This window comes from Muscardinus avellanarius (genome assembly GCF_963383645.1).
Source record: "Muscardinus avellanarius genome assembly, chromosome: 4".
Classification (NCBI taxonomy): Eukaryota; Metazoa; Chordata; class Mammalia; order Rodentia; family Gliridae; genus Muscardinus; species Muscardinus avellanarius.
Window position 1 is genome coordinate 53,839,708 of NC_137789.1, and position 18,670 is coordinate 53,858,377.

Sequence of the window (18,670 nt, forward strand, 5' to 3'; positions counted from 1 at the left end):
CTACGTACTTCACAATAAATTCTCCAGCCATGATGATCTGGTGCTGTGATCTTTGCTCGGTATTTTATAAGACATTGTCCTTATCTTGTAGGCTAGTATAGAATACCAGCTGACATTGTTATCACTTAATATTTTTCACACACAAAGTGCCCTTCAAATAATAAATTGATAAACAGCAAAATCGGACAGCTGTTCATTGCACAAAAGCCATCAATGCTATCAACTTCACTGCTTCAAACCAAAAGCTGGCCACTTAAGAAATTTAGAAATAAATGATTAATTTATTTACTTATAAATTTATTAATTTATTAAGGGCATGCCCTTAATTTATGACTTAGTGGCCTTACATGGGCATTTGGAATACTTAGATTGCCACAGGCCTACTGCGAATACCATGGATAATCAAAGGGCCATGATTCATAGAAATAGATCCTTAAAATAGCTTCTCTAGAGAGTCTCACTTTTTAAAAGGCTTTCAAGACTTTTAGTATCCAGTTGGGTTCTAACACACATTTTATTGAAATACTGCCTGCATGATATGATAATTTAGTCAATATCTGGAAGAAATGTCTCATCAAGTATTTCATCTTTTCAGTGGTTTTCACTGAAGCTAAGGGGAAACTGTAGTTAAGGGTTGTCTTAATCCACAGGCTGCATTAATTCACAGGCATGGTATTTCAGTTTGAAGTTGAATGTGGCCTGCAGCTTCAAATGGTACATTCTAAATGTGATCTACTAAAATTTTCACTAAAAAAATAATGAGGTTTCTAGAAGCATGAAACATTTGGACCCTGACTTCTCATTTTAATATCTACCTTAGTTGTGCATGACAAAATATAGCTGCTCAATGTCATTTTTTTCTTTTAATTGTCCTGATGAGGTTTGTTTGTTTTTGCTTTGGTGTTGGGGATTGAACCCAGAAACATCTGAACTCTGAACTACACCCCCAGCCCTATTTTATTTTTATTTGGAAGCAGGATCTCACCAAGTTGCTGAAAGCCTTGTTACGTTGATAAGCCTTGCTTTGAATTTAAGTGATCCTCCTGTTTTAGCTTTCCAAGTACTGGGTTTAGAGGAATGCACCATCATGCCTACTCTGATAAGGTTCTAAAGCTTAAGTGAGTTCTGATTTTTGCTAAAATTTGGCAGTTATTGATTATACTGTGATAACTGATTCGATCTGCAGCATTTAGTAGAAAATCTTTTTGAAATTAAAAAGTAATTCTGTACTTTGAAAATGTCATTAAAAATATTGAAAAGGTCTATATGAAGATTCATTAACCAACACAGAATAAAGGATAATCAATATTTTGAACCCTCTAGATGAGTACTATTAATACTTACAGGAATTTATTTAGATAATCAATTACAATTCAATTTAATATTCAGTTTTAAGTATATTTTATGGGGCTAAAGAGAGAGAGAGAGAACTTATTTTCTTCAAGTGATCTTTATTTTCTTTTTTGTGGGGGTTGGTATAAGGTCAAATGAATAAAACCAAAGAACTTTCCATTTTTTACTGATGGCTTTCATGATTGTCTTTAAAGATATATGGGATTAGCCGGGCGTGGTGGTGCACGCTTGTAATCCCCGTGCTTGGGAGGCAGAGACAGGAGGATCGCGCAGGTTCGAAGCCAGCCGCGCGCGCTGGCTTAGGAGACCCTGTTTCCAAATAAAAATGTAAAAATAGGTCTGGGAGTGTAGCCCAGAGGTAGAAGGGCTTCCAGGAACCCCAGTACCACACACACACACACACACACACACACACACACAAAAAAAAAAGATATATGGGACTAAGACCTTATTTTAAATTTAGTCGATTATTACTCTTCATACTCTTCATATAGTATTTCTGGATATGATATATCAATTATTTTATTCATATATACATTTAATAAGTATCTCTTATCAGTATGATTATGTGGTTACCTTTTCAATGTAGTTTGATACTTTAAAAGTCTTATGATTCAGGGGAGGTGCGTAGCTCAGTGGGAAAACACTTTTCTAGCATGTGTAATGTCTTGGTTCACTCTCTAGTACTTAAAAATGCAAAAAAACAGAGCAATAAGAAAACAATGGTAGTTGCATGAATTAATACAACTCTTGGAGCTTTGGTTGTTTTAAAAATGTTTTTATTGGTGCATTGTAATCATACATCTTAATGAGGTACAAGCTGGTAGAGGCATACATGCACACATCATTCATTTAGCCCTTCCCCAATTCCTACCCCATTCCCTCATCCCTCCCTTCTTCTCTTGTTTGGTTTAGTAGTTGACTTTGATATGTTTGTGAATGTACACCATGTACATTAGGGAGTTTCTCTCTTCCCCACTCCCATCACCCACAGTTAGGTCATCTTATTTGCTCATCTAAGATTTTTCCTTCATCATCTAGAGTTCCTCCTATGACCCATTTTCTCCCTAGCTTTCGAATATTAGGGAGATCATTGATTTTTTTATTTGTGACTATAATCTCAGCATAATTTTTTCAGTTCTATTCATTTCCCTGCAAATTACACACTTTTTTTCTTTTCTATAGCTGAGTAAATTTACATTGTGTATATATCATAGCTTTGTAATCCATTCATTTGTTGATGAACATCTTGTCTGGTTTCATAGTTTGGCAATTGCGAATTGTACGGCTATAAACATAGATATACATGCACTAGTCTGGTGATTTGGTTACCTTTCTTTTGGGTAGATACCCAGAAGTGGTATTGCTGGATCTTATGGTAGGTTCATTCTCATTCTTCTGAGGATCCTCTATACTCTTTTCAAAAGTGGTGGCACTAACTTGCAATCCCGCCAACAATGTATTAGAGTTCCCACTTCTCCACATCCTCGCCCGCATTTGTCATTGTCTGTGTTTTGAATGATTGCCATTCTAGTTAGAGTTAGGTGAAATTTCAGGGTAGTTTTTATTTGCATCTCTCTGCCAATGATGTTGAACATTTTTTCGTACATTTCTTGGCCATTTGAATTTATTCTTTTGTGAAGTGTCTGTTTAGTTCACTTGCCCATTTTTTGATTGGGTTATTCATTTTCTTAGTGCAGAGTTTTTTGAGTTCGATGTATATACTAGATATTAGTCTTCTACTGGAAGAATAGTTGACAAAAAATTTCTCCCATTCTAAAAAGGCTCTCTCTTGTGGTTCTTGATAGCTTCCTTTGTTGCACAGAAGCTCTTCAGTTTAATGCTATCCTGTGTATTGATCCTCCTTTTAATTTCTTGTACCTTTAGGGTCTTGATGAACAAGTTTTACCTGTGCCTATGTGTTGAAGTGTTGCACCTATGCCCTCTTCTAATAGCTGCAATGTCTGTGGTCTGATTTCCAAGTCTTTGATCCATCTTAAATTGACTCTTGTGCAGAGAAAATAGGGTTTGTTTTCATTTTTCTGCATATGGTTAACCAGTTTTGCCAACACCATTTGTTGAACAGGTTATCTTTTTTTCTAGCATATGTTTTGGCCCCTTTGTCAAAAATCAATTGGCTATAAGTGTGCAGATTTATTTCTGAGTCTTATATTCTGCTTCATTGGTCAATGTGTCTGTTTTTATTCCAGTACAATGCTGTTTTTATTACTATGGCTTTGTAGAATATTTTAAAGTCAGGCATCTTGTTTTTGAGAACCGCTTTGGCTATTCTGGGTTTTTGGTTTTTCCAAATGTATTTAAGGACTGACTTTTCTATGTCTGTGAAGAATGATCTTGGTAATTTAATGGGTACCTTTTGAAGAGTGGCCATTTTGATAATATTTATTATGTCTATCCAAGAGCATGGAAAATATTTCTATCTCTTATGGTCTTCTTTGATTTCTTTTTCCAATGTTTTATAATTTTTCTGGTAGAGGTCTTCTATCTCCTTGGTTAGGGTTATTAAGTATTTTATTTATTTTTTTGTGGGATATTCTGAGTGGAAGTGTTTTCTAGATTTGTTTTTCAGTGGATTTATGGTTGGCATTTAGGAAAGCTTCTGATTTTTTAAGATTGATTTGTATCCAGACACTTTGCTCTATTTGTTGAACAGTTCTATAAGCCTTTTGATTGAGATTGTTGGTTGTTTTAAATTTGACTCCATATACCATTTAAGATTAGCTCTTCTCATGAGTGAGAATTAATGCAGGCCAAATATACTGATTTTCTTATGTATGGGTATTTTATGTCTATAAGCTATAAATTGATTAAGAATTATATGATATGAAGTGCTAATAAATCTTCCATATACTTTAAAAACTTCTCATAAGATTTTTCCTTCAAAAATCATTGTGTTATGGATTGAAGATTTCTACAAACATTAGTTTAGATTACACAGATTATTTAAATAACATTTACTTATAATTTTAACAATATTTTACTTTAAGTAAGCCGGGGCGTGGTGGCGCACGCTTGTAATCCCAGCATTCGGGAGGCTGAGACTGGAGGTTGGCGGTTCGCGGACAGCCTCAGCTACTTAGTGAGGCCCTCCGCAACTTAGTGAGACCCTGTTTCAAAATAAAGAATAAAAATAGGTCAGGGGATGTGGCTCGGAGGTTAAATGCCCCTGGGTTCCATCCCCAGACCCGCAAAATAAATAAATAAATAAATAAATAAATAAATAAATAAATTACTTTAAGTAGACACATAGCTTATTGGACACCAGATTTGTTGCTGGGTTGAACAGATTTAATGATTAAAGAGGTTCTTTCTCTCTCTGTCTCTTCCCCTCATTCTCTGTCTCTATGTTGCTCTCTTTCTCCAATGATATTGATGAAAATATTTCATCCAAATTTTTGAAAGGGAAAGGTTGTTTATGATATATTACAATATCAATTTTCAAAGTGAAACTGATCTGAATTGTGACATTTGGGTTAATGTGACACTTTATTATATGAACAAATTAGATAGTAGTGGAAGTGCTGATAACACGCTTTTGAAATATCATCAGCTATAAAGTACTGCACCACTGCTTTCTTTATAAGAAAAACTTAAATAAATCTATTTAATGATCCTATGCATTTTCTTCCCTCCATGTAACACTCCATTCCTGCCTGCTGTAATCTGCAATTATTTCCTTTTCCCTGAGGAGAACATTTCACTGAAGAAATAAAAGCCATTTCAGTCACAATCGGCCCCTCTGTTTCTGGAGCCATTTTTTTTTTTTTTTTTAATTCTTAAGGACTGAGGAATACTCTTCTTGATGACTAGACTATTTTCTTATTGAAGAGTAACGAGTTCCTACTTCTTAAAAATGCATCCTGGCGCTGTGTGTTCGACACCACTGTCAAAATATGCACATACATGATCGATTACCCAATTTATTGGAGATATTGTATATGGCATCATGGTGCAGTTTAAATGATTCTGACAAGTACAGAAGAGTGTCACTGACAGGTGCAGAAATAAATGATGGGTTTAAGCTTTCAAATGTTTTTACAGCATTTTACTGAGTGGCAGGTTGATAAATTAAAATTACAGTTGTAGCATCGGGCCTAAAAGCACAACTGCTTTGGATTACAAAAATAGCACTGTGGAAACTTTGTGTACTCTCAGAAGAAGTAGCCTGGAGGGCCTTGGGGGAAAATGAAGCAGGCACAGTTGCTGAGGAAATCATTAATTTTGTGGTAGCGCTGTTTGAGTCTGAAAACAACAGTAAAACACAGATTTTTAGAAGAGGAAAATTGGCTTTATCTTCTTATCCTTTTTTTCCCCTGGAGATGTAGAGAAAATTGAAACCATACCATCCAAAGACAGTTACTGAATTGGCCATTAGTGATTCCTTGATGTCAGGAGGCCATCTTTAAAGCCCAGGGGCAATTTCTTATAACCTTCCCTTAGTTTCTATACTGTCCCTGGACGTTACCTGTCATTCTGTTGCTATGATCCCACCCAGACCAAATGACAAACCTCTAAGAAACCACTCGATGCCGATTAATTCTGGTATTCTTAAAGAAAATGATTTCATTTGGAATTTCATTTCCATTCTTACTTCATTCTATCCAAGTCCTCTGGCTTTTCAACATATGATTGGACTTTTGCAGTAGCTTTCTAAGTGGCTCTACTCTGACCTCATTTTGGATAATATCAGTCCAGTTAAAAACAAGACAGGAGCCAGGTGTGGTGGCGCACGCTTGTAATCCCAGTATTTGGGAGGCAGAGACCGGAGGATCGCGGTTCTTGGACAGACTCAGGTACTTAGTGAGGCCCTCCGCAACTTAGTGAGACCCTGTTTCAAAATAAAGAATAAAATTTAGGGCAGGGGTTGTAGCTCAGAAGTCGAATGCCCTGGGTTCCATTCCCAGACCTGCAAAAAACAACACCACCACCACCAACAACAACAAAAAACCCAGACATGATCTGATGACTACTTCACCCATAGGGTGAACAGTGAACTCCTTTTATTCGTATTAATTCCTGACTTCATAGTCTCACTTGCCAGTATCATCTCATTCCTGTCTTTTTACAAGCTTCTCCAGCATGCTAGACTGGGGTGTCAGAATGCTTGGATATGTGTGGCATGCTGCCTTCTCTCTGCTGTGAGCGTGCAATGCCTTCTCCTAGAAATGGTAGTCTTCAAGCCGGGCGTGGTGGCGTACGCTTGTAATGCCCGCGCTTGGGAGGCGGAGACAGGAGGATCGCGCAGGTTCGAAGCCAGCCGCTCTGGCATAAGAGACCTTGTTTCAAAAATGTAAAATAGGTCTGGGAGTGTAGCCTGGAGGTAGAAGGGCTTCCAGGAACCCCAGTACCACCAAAAAAAGAAAAAAAAAAAAAAAAAAAGAAATGGTAGTCTTCATACCTCTCTGTTGAATTCTTACTTCTCAAGATTAAATGCAAGTCCTACTTTTGTCTTGAAAATCTTTCTGACAAGATGGAAAATTTATTATATGTTTCAATTCCTAAATTAAGATAACCTCTTAATCCCTAGCAATCATTGGACAGTATTGATATAGCTTTGCTTTTATGTTTACATATATTTTTTGGTACTTAGGATTGAACCCAGGGGCATTCTACCTCCAAGTTATACCCCTAGCCCTTTTTATTTATGTATTTATTTTTAGTTTTTGAAACAGCATTTCGCTAAGTGCAGGCCTGGGCCTGAACCTGTGATCCTCCTGTCTCAGCCTCCACATACTGGGATTATAGGTATGTGCCACTGTATTCAGCCTGCTTTTACTTTTTTAATGCTCTACTAACAACCAGCTCCAAATCAGCTTCACTTTCCTTTGTCATGTTTCATTATTAATTTTTTAATATTATACTTTGTATAAATCTAAGTACATTTGTTCATCTTCCTGCCTTCATGCTTGTGAAGTATATTTTGTTGTCAATTTTCCTCAACTCTCTCCCTGTGATAAGACAGTCCTTGACTCCAGTGCTGCTTTTACTCCCCTCTTAACTTCTCTCCATAGAACTCAGTGACATTGCCACCCTTCTAGAATATTCATTCTTGAACATAATTGATATTTCTGTGATTCATTGAAACTTCTTTAGAAAAGACTTCTAATACAACTTGTGCAGAATAGTCATTGTATTTGATATTTATTTCTCATTTATTATGTGTTAAACACTGTTCTAAATACTTTGGATATTGTCTTATTTGTAACAGCCATGCAAATCTGATGCTGTTTTAGCTGAGAAAACACTTGCTCAGAGGAGTTAAACTAGTTGGAAAATGTCAGAAGGGCTTTCAGATCTAGAACATAAAATCACAGAGTTTGGGCTCTTAAAGTATGTTCCTGATAGTATAATAATAGATAGTATTTGTTACTAAGTATAAGGTTTCCCATAAAACCTGAATAAAAGTAAAATAGTGTGACTTTTTAACCTGATAAAAGTGTCAAAGTTAGAGCCGGGTGTGGTGGCGCACGCTTTTAATCCCAGCATTCGGGAGGCTGAGACCAGAGAATCGCGGTTCCTGGACAGCCTCAGCTACTTAGTGAGGCCCTCTGCAACTCAGTGAGACCTGGTTTCAAAATAAAGAATAAAAATAGGGCAGGGAGTGTAGCTTGGAGGTCGAATGCCCCTGGGTTCCATCCCCAGACCCGCAAAAAAAAAAAAAAAAAAAAAAAAAGTGTCAAAGTTAGTAAAACTTTCAAAACAGCTGAAGTATATTTAAGATTTAAGATTAGTTTCAAGACTGGAAAGAAAGGCAGGGGGAAAATAACCCTTCAAAAAAAAATTACTGCTCATGGTTATATATATAATGTTCCCTAAAGATATCATTTATTACCATTCAGGTTTGATATAATTAAATCATGAGAATTGTAATCTCATGAGTGGGTAAATCTATCCTATGGATTTATCTGGATAGAAACCTAGGGGAGTGGGTGTGGCTGGAAAAAATGGGTCCCTGGGGTGCAGCCTTAGAGTTTGTCCTGTGTCTTTGACTCCCCTTGGTTGCCGGCTCTCTCACCTCCTGCCTCCATGATGCGAAGAGCGAGCCCATGTGCTCAGTTCCCCAGTCTCATGTGGACTGAACCCGGAGATCTTAAATCTTCCTTTCTCTACACTGTATGGTCAGGATTCCTGGGATACAGCAGGGAGACTATTAACTGAGACAATTATCTAATACAATATAGCTGTTAGCAATTAGGCGCTCAGTTTTTAACACAGAGTGAGCTCTGCTATCCCTGATCAGCACTTCCCTTAGACTTAGCCGAATGGGTCTCATCTGCCTCTGAGAGTTTAGAGACCCAGGTTGGCTGCCAGTGACCAGCTCTCTCTGAGTCAGCGCCACAAAAGATAGAAGTATATTAATCCTGCATATTTACCTTTGATGTAGAACATCTTCAAACCAAGCCTGGGAAGTAATATATTATGAGATATATCAATATAACTTTTATATTGTTGTAAGTCATTTTCAATTATTTTGATACAGTATAAAAAGTCTGCAAAATTTTATCTATGCAATAATTATCCTCAAAATAAGTTTAATAATGAACAAAACTCATCTTCTGGCCAACTGGCATAATTCAAAGTTTCAATTCCAAACTATACCAACTGATGTATCATACTAAATGTCTTCTTTTTAAAAGATCAGCTGAACGTTTAAGAAGAAGAAATGGCTCACCTGAAGATTTTTCTTCTTCAATGTATGTTAGAGGTGTCTCAGTGTCTGCTAAGTGTCAATGGTTACAGGGCTTGTACTTAAAGAGAACTTGTGCATGTTGTCTTGATATTCTAGAATGAGAATTTCATACTTCAGATGAATAGACTCTTCCTCTCCTCTTTTTCTGAATTTTTTTTTGTCAGAAATCTGTAAAAAGCTTTTCCCAGCAAGATTGGTTTTAAACTAAAATTTATATCTTGGAATTTTAATTGAGATGATCATTCTCTCCTTACTTAGTTTTCTATCGCAAACTTGATGCCTGTTTTCTCCTAGCTCATTTCCAAAATTAGAACTTATATGATGCCTCATAGAAGGAAATATTTGTGAAACAAAAAGGACTTGAATTCAATGAGAGGAGAGACCAGTAGAATCATGGAAGGAGTTTGAGGAGTTAGGTGGGGTAGGAGGGTGGGAGAAATGAGACTTGAGGAAGAAGACATTTTAAGCAATGTATGTCCTTATATGGAGGTATCACTACCAATCTCCCATGTATGGGGAGGGAGGAATAGGGTGTGGGGTGGGATGTGGAGGGAAATACACCAAGTTCTGTATGCATGTAGGGATGGACGGATCACTTTGAATCACACTGTGATGTGTAATTACAACTAACACACTAAAAATATAAAAAACAAAAATAGTACACATCATTAAAATATGATATCTTTATTTATCTTGTTTGACAGCTAATTTCATCATAATTTTTATTTTCCCCTCCTTTATATGTACTTATTTTGGTACCCAAATATAATGCAAAACACTCCCTATAAAAATGGAACTTTACCCTGGCATGCACACTTGTAATCCCAGTATTTGGGAGGCTAAAACAGGAGGATCTGGATTACTAGCCAGCCTCAGATACTTAATGAGACCTTGTTTCAAAATAAAAAATCAGGCTGGGGGTGTAGTAGCTCAGAGGTAGAGTGCCCCTGGGTAAGAAAAAGAAACTATCCTCTGATCCTCTGTACCATTTCAGAAATTTCTGATTATTTTATTTGGAATAATACATATATTTTCCAGAACTGTAATATTAGTTAACATATAGAAGCAATTCTATGTACCAAAAACAGTGCTAAATGCTTAACGTAAATTATGTCACTTAATCTCCTTTTTATAATCAAGGACCTGATGCTTTGTGGTCTGAGTAACTGCCTAAACTAACAGAGATAGCTTGTAACTGTCAGAGACTATCATGGTAAAACCAACAAATACTTTTAGATACTGACAGGCAATGAGTGGAATTATACAATATTTGGCAGCAATTTATTCATTAATTTAATTCACATATTTCATTGAACACAGAATTGAAATTAATGAAAGTTAGGCCGGCCGTGGTGGCACATGCTTGTAATCCCCACGCTTGGGAGGCGGAGACAGGAGGATCGCGCAGGTTTGAAGCCAGCCGTGCTGGGTACGAGACCCTGTTTCCAAATAAAAAAGTATAAAAAATAGGTCTGGGAGTGTAACCCGAGGCAGAAGGGTTTCCAGGAACCCCAGTACCAGAAAAAAAAAAAGAAATTAATGAAAGTTAAGTACACTAGGGGTGAACTCATATCATATACTCATGGGTCAACTGGTACCACAGACTATAGACCATGTACTTGTTCTCCTTGGCTTGTGTTTACAAATTAAAAGTCATACATCTGAATGATGATTTTCATAGTAGAGGCTGAAGGCCTGGTGGGTGTATATGTGTCTATTATGTTTATTAACTTTGACCTCATATTTTAGCTGAACAGGTGTGGGAGAGAGATTCATAAATACTTTCTGACAACTTTATTTAAAATAATTTTATAGCCGGGTATGGTGGCACACGTTTGTAATCCCAGCATTAGGGAGGCTGAGACTGGAGGATCGCAGTTCACAGACAGCCTCAGCTACTTAGTGAGGCCCTCCGCAACTTAGTGAGACCCTGTTTCAAATTAAAGAATAAAAAATAGGGCAGGGGGTGTAGCTTGGAGGTCAAATGCTCCTGGGTTCCATCCCCAGAGCCTTCTCCCCACACATAATAATTTTCTTGGAGAGGGGAAAATGGAGAGATTTAACTATATATTTACAATATCCAGTCAGCAGAACCATTTGAGTTGCATCTTTATCCCAGTTAAGTTGTTTATTTTTTAAACATAGTAAGCATATTTTATTGTACTTTAACAAGTTATAACAAAATAAAATTTCTAAGTGAGTCAAACCTGAGACACCAACCCTGTCTTTTTTTTAAATAAATTTTTATTGGTGCATTGTAGTCATACATCTTAATGGGATAAAAAACTTGATGGAGATATACCTGCACACATCACTCAATCAGCCCTTACCCAATCCCCATCCGATTCCCTCCCCCTCTCTCCTTCCCATGCTTGGTTTAGAGATTGACTTTGATATGTTTAAGTACATCATTTGCTTTACAGAGTTTCCCTCTTCCCCTCTCCCATCCCCTCAGATAGGTCACCTTAATTGATCCTCTATAGGATCTCCTACTTCATCAAGAGTTCCTCCTGTTACCCATTTCTCCCTAGCTTTCACATATTAGGGAAAGCATCCAATTTCTTATTTTTTTTGTGACACTTCCCTGTATATGCCATAATTTTGTTCTCCTTTATGGCTAGGTAAAATTCCTTTGTGTAAGCCGGGTGTGGGGTGCATGTTTGTAATCCCAGCATTCGGGAGGCTTAGACTGAAGGATTGCCATTCACTGATAGCCTTAGCTACTTAATGAGGCCTCCATAACTTAGTGAGACCATGTTTCAAAATAAAGAATAAAAAATAGGACAGGGGGTGTAGCTTGGAGGTAGAATGCCCCAAGGTTCCATCCCCAGACCCTCAAAAAAAAAAAATTCCATTGTGCACATATCCCATAGTTTTGTAATTCACTCATCTGTTGAAAGACATTTTGGCTGGTTCCATAGTTTGGTAATGGTGAATTGTGCAGCTATGAACATAGATACTCATGCATTAGTTCGGTAGTTCGGTTTCCATTCTTTTGGGTAGATACCCAGAAGTGGTATTGCTGGATCAAATGGTAAGTTTGTTTTCATTCTTCTGAGGCTCTTCCATTCTGTTTTCCAAAGTGGTAGCACTAATTTGCAATCCCACCAATAATATATTAGAGTTTCTACTTCCCCACATCCGATCAATTTCAGTTTCTTTCTTCCCTGGAAGTCCTTCTTTTATTTTCCACACTGATCCCCGCTTACTGAAATCTTGAAAGCCAGAAGGTGAGTAACTCTGATGAGATGATCCATACAACCGATTTCTTTTAATAGACACTTGATCTTGGAATCAGCTGAGAGATGAGGTGAAGCAGTGACAGCTTCACATGCTTCCTGACCTCATGGTTGCAGAGACCTGCTGGCCCTTTGCTGTGGAACAGGCCTTGTCCTGGCCTCGCTGTGAAGTAGGCGGCTCTGGTCCTGGCCTTGCTGGAGCAGGCCCCAGTCCCTATCACTGTGGGCAGGATGTCTACCAAGGTTCCTATTTTTTCTTCCATTTAAAATTTTTTTTTTTTTTTTTTTTTTTTTTTTTTTTTTTTTTTTTTGGTGGTACTGGGGCTCCTGGAAACCCTTCTACCTCCAGGCTACACTCCCAGACCTATTTTATATTTTTACTTGGAAACAGGGTCTCTTAAGCCAGAGAGGCTGGCCTCAAACCTGTGTGATCCTCCTGTCTCAGCCTCCCAAGCGCAGAGATTAGAAGTGTGTGCCACACGCCCGGCTTCAATTTTATTTATTTATTTATTTATTTATTTATTTATTTATTTATTTATTTATTTGCGGGTCTGGGGATGGAACCCAGAGGCATTCGACCTCCGAGCTATACCCCCTGCTCTATTTTTTATTCTTTATTTTGAAACCGGGTCTCACTGAGTCGCGGAGGGCCTCACTGAGTAGCTGAGGCTGTCCCCGAACCATAATCCTCAGGTCTCAGCCTACCAAATGCTGGGATTACAAGTGTGCGCCACCACGCCAGGCTCAATTTTCTTTTTAATGTAAGAAAACAGAATGTGTCTTTTGCAGAAGCTGGGAGCCTGAATACCTAGCAGCGATGGATTTTATCTCCCCACTGAAAGTGGAGGCCCACAGCTTCACCACCGAGAGCAGGATCTGCTACTCTGAGCAGACCATGGTCCCCAGCACAGCTTAGCGGAGCTCGGTAGTCATGAAAGCAGAGGCTTCCACGACCAGCGCCAGGAGCCTGGCCTGGCCATGAGGGGCTCCCCCCGATTCGCCCCGTACATTTTTCTTACATAGTATGTTGTCCAGAGTCTCTGAGCATGTGCAGCAGGAGCAGTCTACTTTCTGGAAGATTTTTCAAAAATTCAAGTGGATTGGATCCGACCTGTCTGCCTCTTCTGAATACCGTCCGCCACCGCCGCCATCTTGATTTATTTTCTGCACCAACCCTTTAAAGTTTGCTTTCCTCCATCATGTCAGATTCAAGTTGGTTAATTTTAGTTATGTAACCCAGTTAACCTTTAAGACATATATGAAGAAAAGCAATGTCTAAGTGTCCTGCCAATATTCATACTTTGCGAATATTTGAATTAGATATTTTTTTTTTCTGCAAAGTTTTTCTCCGGGCTCTGATACTGAGTGCTAATCTCCTGATAAGTTTTAAACAAAGATACTTAGGGTCTGCCCTTGTTGGAAGAGGTATGCAATAAGAAATGGATTCTATCTCAAAGTCGTCAGGAGAACAAAAAGGCAGCAGAGAAGCTGTATTAAGTGAGGCATGAAGAGAAGCTATTTCAGCCCTCTTGACTCCGGGGCAGACACACATGCATTCAAAATAAAAGATTTCTTTGGGTTTAGAGATTTTTAACAATAGGAGCTGATGATCAATGTAGGAGAAAAGTATGCTCTAACGATTTTTGGGGACCAGAGAAACTTGGCCTTTCATTTTTCATGAAATCTCCCAATAAAATGCACATACCCCATTTTTCTCTTCCATCTCCTCTAACAATTATTTTGATTTCCATGATTTGAAAGGCTTTCTGAAATGCTTTCATGAGGAATTGAAGGGAATTGGGGACCGTGTTGTTCAGTGAGTGATAGAAATACTCTCTAGGGCTGTGAACCAAGTAATAAAAGAAAATTGATCCGATCATTTAAAAATCTAACCTCATCTGCTGTTTCTGGTCATTAGGCATGAGCACAGTAGCTATGTTTATGTAACTTTTTCTGCCTCTGCAAATATAGCATAGTTTCCTTTTCTTTCTAGAGATCACATCTTCTAATAAAATTTCATTCAACAACCATAATGTTGAGCATGCGAGTTCCCTTTAAGAGACAAAAAATTTTAGGATTCCTTGGTAGGAAAAAGACAACATCGCCAACTTTTTAATTAGTTCCGAATACCTGAAAATAGCACATGTGTGTCCTTGTCAACCATAATGATATAGGACATGCGCTGTGACTCAGAACAATGCCATCCCAGGAGGCAAGCATTGGTCTTACCTAAATCTGCCTCGGGACTCCTCTGCCTAGTGTCAGAGAAGCAGCGAGTGTGAGTGAATTGGAGAAATAAAGTAAAACGAGAGTCAGGATGAAAGACAGAGGTTTTTCAGACAGTTTTAGAGGAGGAGGGAAGAAACACTGGGTAGATTAAAAAGAAAGAGTATACAAATGGGTAGACAGACGAGGAGTAGCGAGGCTGTGGCTCAGAGGAACTTTTAAAACCAGTCTGAGCATATCTTTCCATGACGAGGATATGGATATTCACTGTACCTTGTTTAGCTTTCACAGTAGACACGGGGTTTCAAATGCATCCAGTAGCTGAATTTCTGAGGTCACAAAACAGCCTATTGAGCATTTTAGTTAAGGGTATATAAACAAAGATACCAACATGTCATGCAATAATGCGATTTTGAATGTGGGGTTTAATATCACAGAAGACCTTGATAATCTGGATTGAAGAACTAATATTTAAAATATTTAGAAATATACTCACCCAACAGACAGGAAGGGCTCCTTTGATTCAAGTCTATGAAAAATATTAAAAGCATTTATGTTAATATAACAATTTGCTTGATGTTCAAAAATCTGCTTTACATAAATCTGACAGAATTATTATACTTGATTGGGTGGAAAGACAGTTTTAGCAACAGTAAAAGCTGCAAATAATACGGTAAAGCCTAATGTGAACTAATTCAAATTCTGGCTGAATTAACAAGAGGCTAAATAAAATAAGAGTGCCTTGGAATGGCAAAATACCATTCAAATGATACACTGAAATTATTAGTTGTAGTCTAATTCTGATGTGTATTCTCTGTTTTATTTTCTTTTTCATGGTTTTATTTGTAAAATTTTCAAGATAATTACTTGTAGCAGTAATACTGAAGAAATTTATAATGCATTTGGTTTTATATTGGCTGAAGGATTGACTTTCAGGGTAATATTCTTTAATGAAGACAGAGGCATGCCGGGCGTAGAGGCGCACACTTGTAATCCCAGCACTTGGGATGCTGAGAAAAGATGATTGCACAGGTTCGAAGCCAGCCTCAGCTACTTAGTGAGGCTCTTAGCAACTTAGTGAGATCCTGTTTCCAAATAAAATATAAAATAGGTCTGGGAGTGTAGCCTGCGGGTAGAAAGCTTCTGGGTTCCATCTCCAGTACCACACACACAAAACAAACAAACAAAAAAACAAAAAAATAAAAAAAAACCCACACACACACAAAAAAAAACAGAAGCAGCATGCCATACCTGGTCATTTGCTGGCAGTAACACCCCTAGAAGGAGGCTGATAGCGTTAAGTTACAGATTAGAGATTAGGGTCCGTAGGTATTTTCTGTACCTCCTATCATATCAAAAGTGAAGTCTACAGCCTGGTGAGGTGATGAGGGCATACATCTATAATCCCAGTAGTTGGGAGGCTAATGAAAGGAGGATCTCAGGTTATAGGTCAGCCTCTGCAATTTAGCAAGACCCTCAGCAATTTAGCGAGACCCTGTTTCAAAATAAAAAGGGCTGGGGGTGTAGCTTGGAGGTGGAATGGATAGAATGCTCATTGGTTCCATCTTCAGTACCAGGAAGAGAAAAAATAGCAATAAATTTCATTCTACAACATTTACTGAGCACCAGCTGACTATTTTTACATATTAAAGTTGACAATTGAAATAAGTGACTGCCTTAGAATTAGGGCGATTCACCATTTTTGTTCCTAGTTCATTCTGTACCTGTAAAAATATAGCTTATTAGAACTATGCCCGGGCACATTCTTGGCAGAGCTGGCATGACACTGCCACAGGTCATACTGCTTTTCTCGAAGGATCACAGCAGTAAGGGGACGTTTTTAGGGAGCCAGTATTCTAGAAATACCCCAATCCCATACTCAGACAGCTATAGGTGGGGACAAAGCAGATAAAAATAGCATTTGGAGCATGGTATGGTAACACATTCCTACAATTCTAGTGCTTGGGAGGCTGAAACGGGAGGATTGCAGGTTTGAGCCCAGCCTCCACAACTTAGTGAGACCTTGATTCAAAATAAAAAATAAAATAGGGCTTGAGGCATAGTTCAGAGGTATAATGCCCCTGAGTTCAATCTCTGGTACCAAAAACCAAACAAACGACATAAAAAGCAGTTGGTGCTAATAGTTTGACAGTGTATATTGATGTAAGGTTTTCTCTTATGAACTCTAATATTTTTGACATTTCTACCTTCATGTGAAATAGTTGTCATATTGTGTTTGCTTATTTTTCTCACACATTTGCGACATGGAAAAGCCAAGAGAACTAGGGCGGGGAGGGGAAGTTGTAAAGAAATAAGGGAAAACATTTGGCAGAGCTTACTTTCCAAAGAACATTACCAGTGCCAAGTGACCAGAAGGAAATTACTTCAAAGAAATGAAAGGGAATCCCATATATTGTCTAGAAGACTGTTTTCTTATTGAACTATCCTGAAGATACCACTTTTCCCTTCTTTTTGATTTAAAACACTTGAAAAGGCGCTAACATGGACAGTAATGGAATTACTTCTCCCCGTGCTTGACAGTAATTTCTGCTCAGCATCTGTCAGAATGTAGAAGGTGCGTGCGATCTGCTCGGGTGAGGTGATACCCTTTAGGCACCGCATCATATTTTAACTACACTGCGCCACGTTCCCCGAGGGAACCGTAAACAACCCGAATAAAGCAAGGCCCACAACTTTCCCCCCCTTTTCCTTTTCTCTGCAATAATCCACTGAGCTCAGAGTGTATTTGGAATAATATTTATTGATTAACTTTTCTTTTTTCAGATGGTTTCAGACACGTAGCTGTTATATTGGAACACGTAGGGACATAGGTTATATTGGAACATGACCCTACTGATAAATACGGTCAGCGGGACCAGCTAGTCAGCCGCCGCCGTTAATCTTACTGCTTCACGCACCACTGGACGGTCTGCCTTTTCCCAAATGTTCAATAGAAGACTTCAGAGGGGAATCAAAAGTTTTCAAAATGCAATTGGATCAAGAGTTCAAATTGGTATTCTATTAGCTAAGGGTTTTCAGGCCCCGATCTATAGACCAAATTCTGCTTGCCATCTGATTTTTATATAACTCACAAGCTGATAATGATTTTCACATTTTTTTAAGTTGTTGGGAAAAAAAATCAAAGGAATGATTTTGTATTATGTGAAAATCATATGAAACTCAAAATTCAGCGTACATAAGTAAGGCTTATTGAAATGTACCCACACTGTTTCACATATGGATTCTGTAAGGATTCTTCTGTGATAACAGCAACAAGTTGAGCAGTTGTCGTAGACTGTATGTCTGCAGCGCTTAAATATTTACTCTGTCTTTTACAGAAAAAGCGTGCAAACTCATGTCATAATTATCACATTGAAAGGGAATGCAAACAACCTCTCCAAGTAGATACTTTTTACTTTTGATGCTTATTAAGATTTTTCCTGTGTTTAGAAAATCAGAATGCTTTAAATTTCTTTCTACATCAGCATTTTAGACTTTGTGGCTATACCGATGGATTCACTTAGAATGCGAGTGACATGACATCACCTTGATAACTCCCATAACCATACGACGATACCCAAACATTTTAGCACCTCGCTAACATGCCAACACCTTTCTCTTTATCTCTTCTCCTGCTAAACATTTTTTTTCTAGATAAATTATGTATTTATTGTCCAGACACATCATGTTTAATTTTGTTTGGTTGCCTCTGAGCATTCTATTTCCATACCTAAATACTGTTTTTTTTTTTTTGTTTCTCTCCATATGCATGATTTATTTATCTTTCAAGTTTATCTTCATCTAACTCTCTAAAATGTTCACCTTTAGGAACAAATCCATCTCTGAGCTTCTTATACTTCTCTTTATCACTATGACATATTCTCGGGACAATAGTCTTGGATTTAAAAAGTGAACTTCAAATCTCATTAAGACCATGGAAATCTTATTAACATGGATTTCTGCTTTAGCAAGAGACTTTCAACAGTTCTATGTTAAGCCTCTTATGGGCCCAGTTGAAAGATACTCCATAAACTGAGAAGAAAGAAAAGACTAGTGCCCATTGTCACTCTGAGCCACAGAAGATAAGTCCTAGGTACCAAAATCAAGCAACTTCTGGGGTACAGTAGAGCAGGACATCCTG

General features: G+C 38.0%; 1 protein-coding gene across 1 annotated transcript in view; it reads right to left on the reverse strand.

Annotated features, from left to right (window-relative positions):
* RALYL (RALY RNA binding protein like) overlaps window positions 1-18,670 on the reverse strand; it is a gene marked incomplete at its 3' end in the record, with an annotated part of 339,207 nt that overhangs the window by 62,105 nt on the left and 258,432 nt on the right. Inside the window, exon 3 of the mRNA XM_080694753.1 lies at window positions 15,026-15,058. Within this exon, the coding sequence (XP_080550879.1) occupies window positions 15,026-15,058 (33 nt within the window). The remainder of the gene's footprint in view (window positions 1-15,025; window positions 15,059-18,670) is intronic.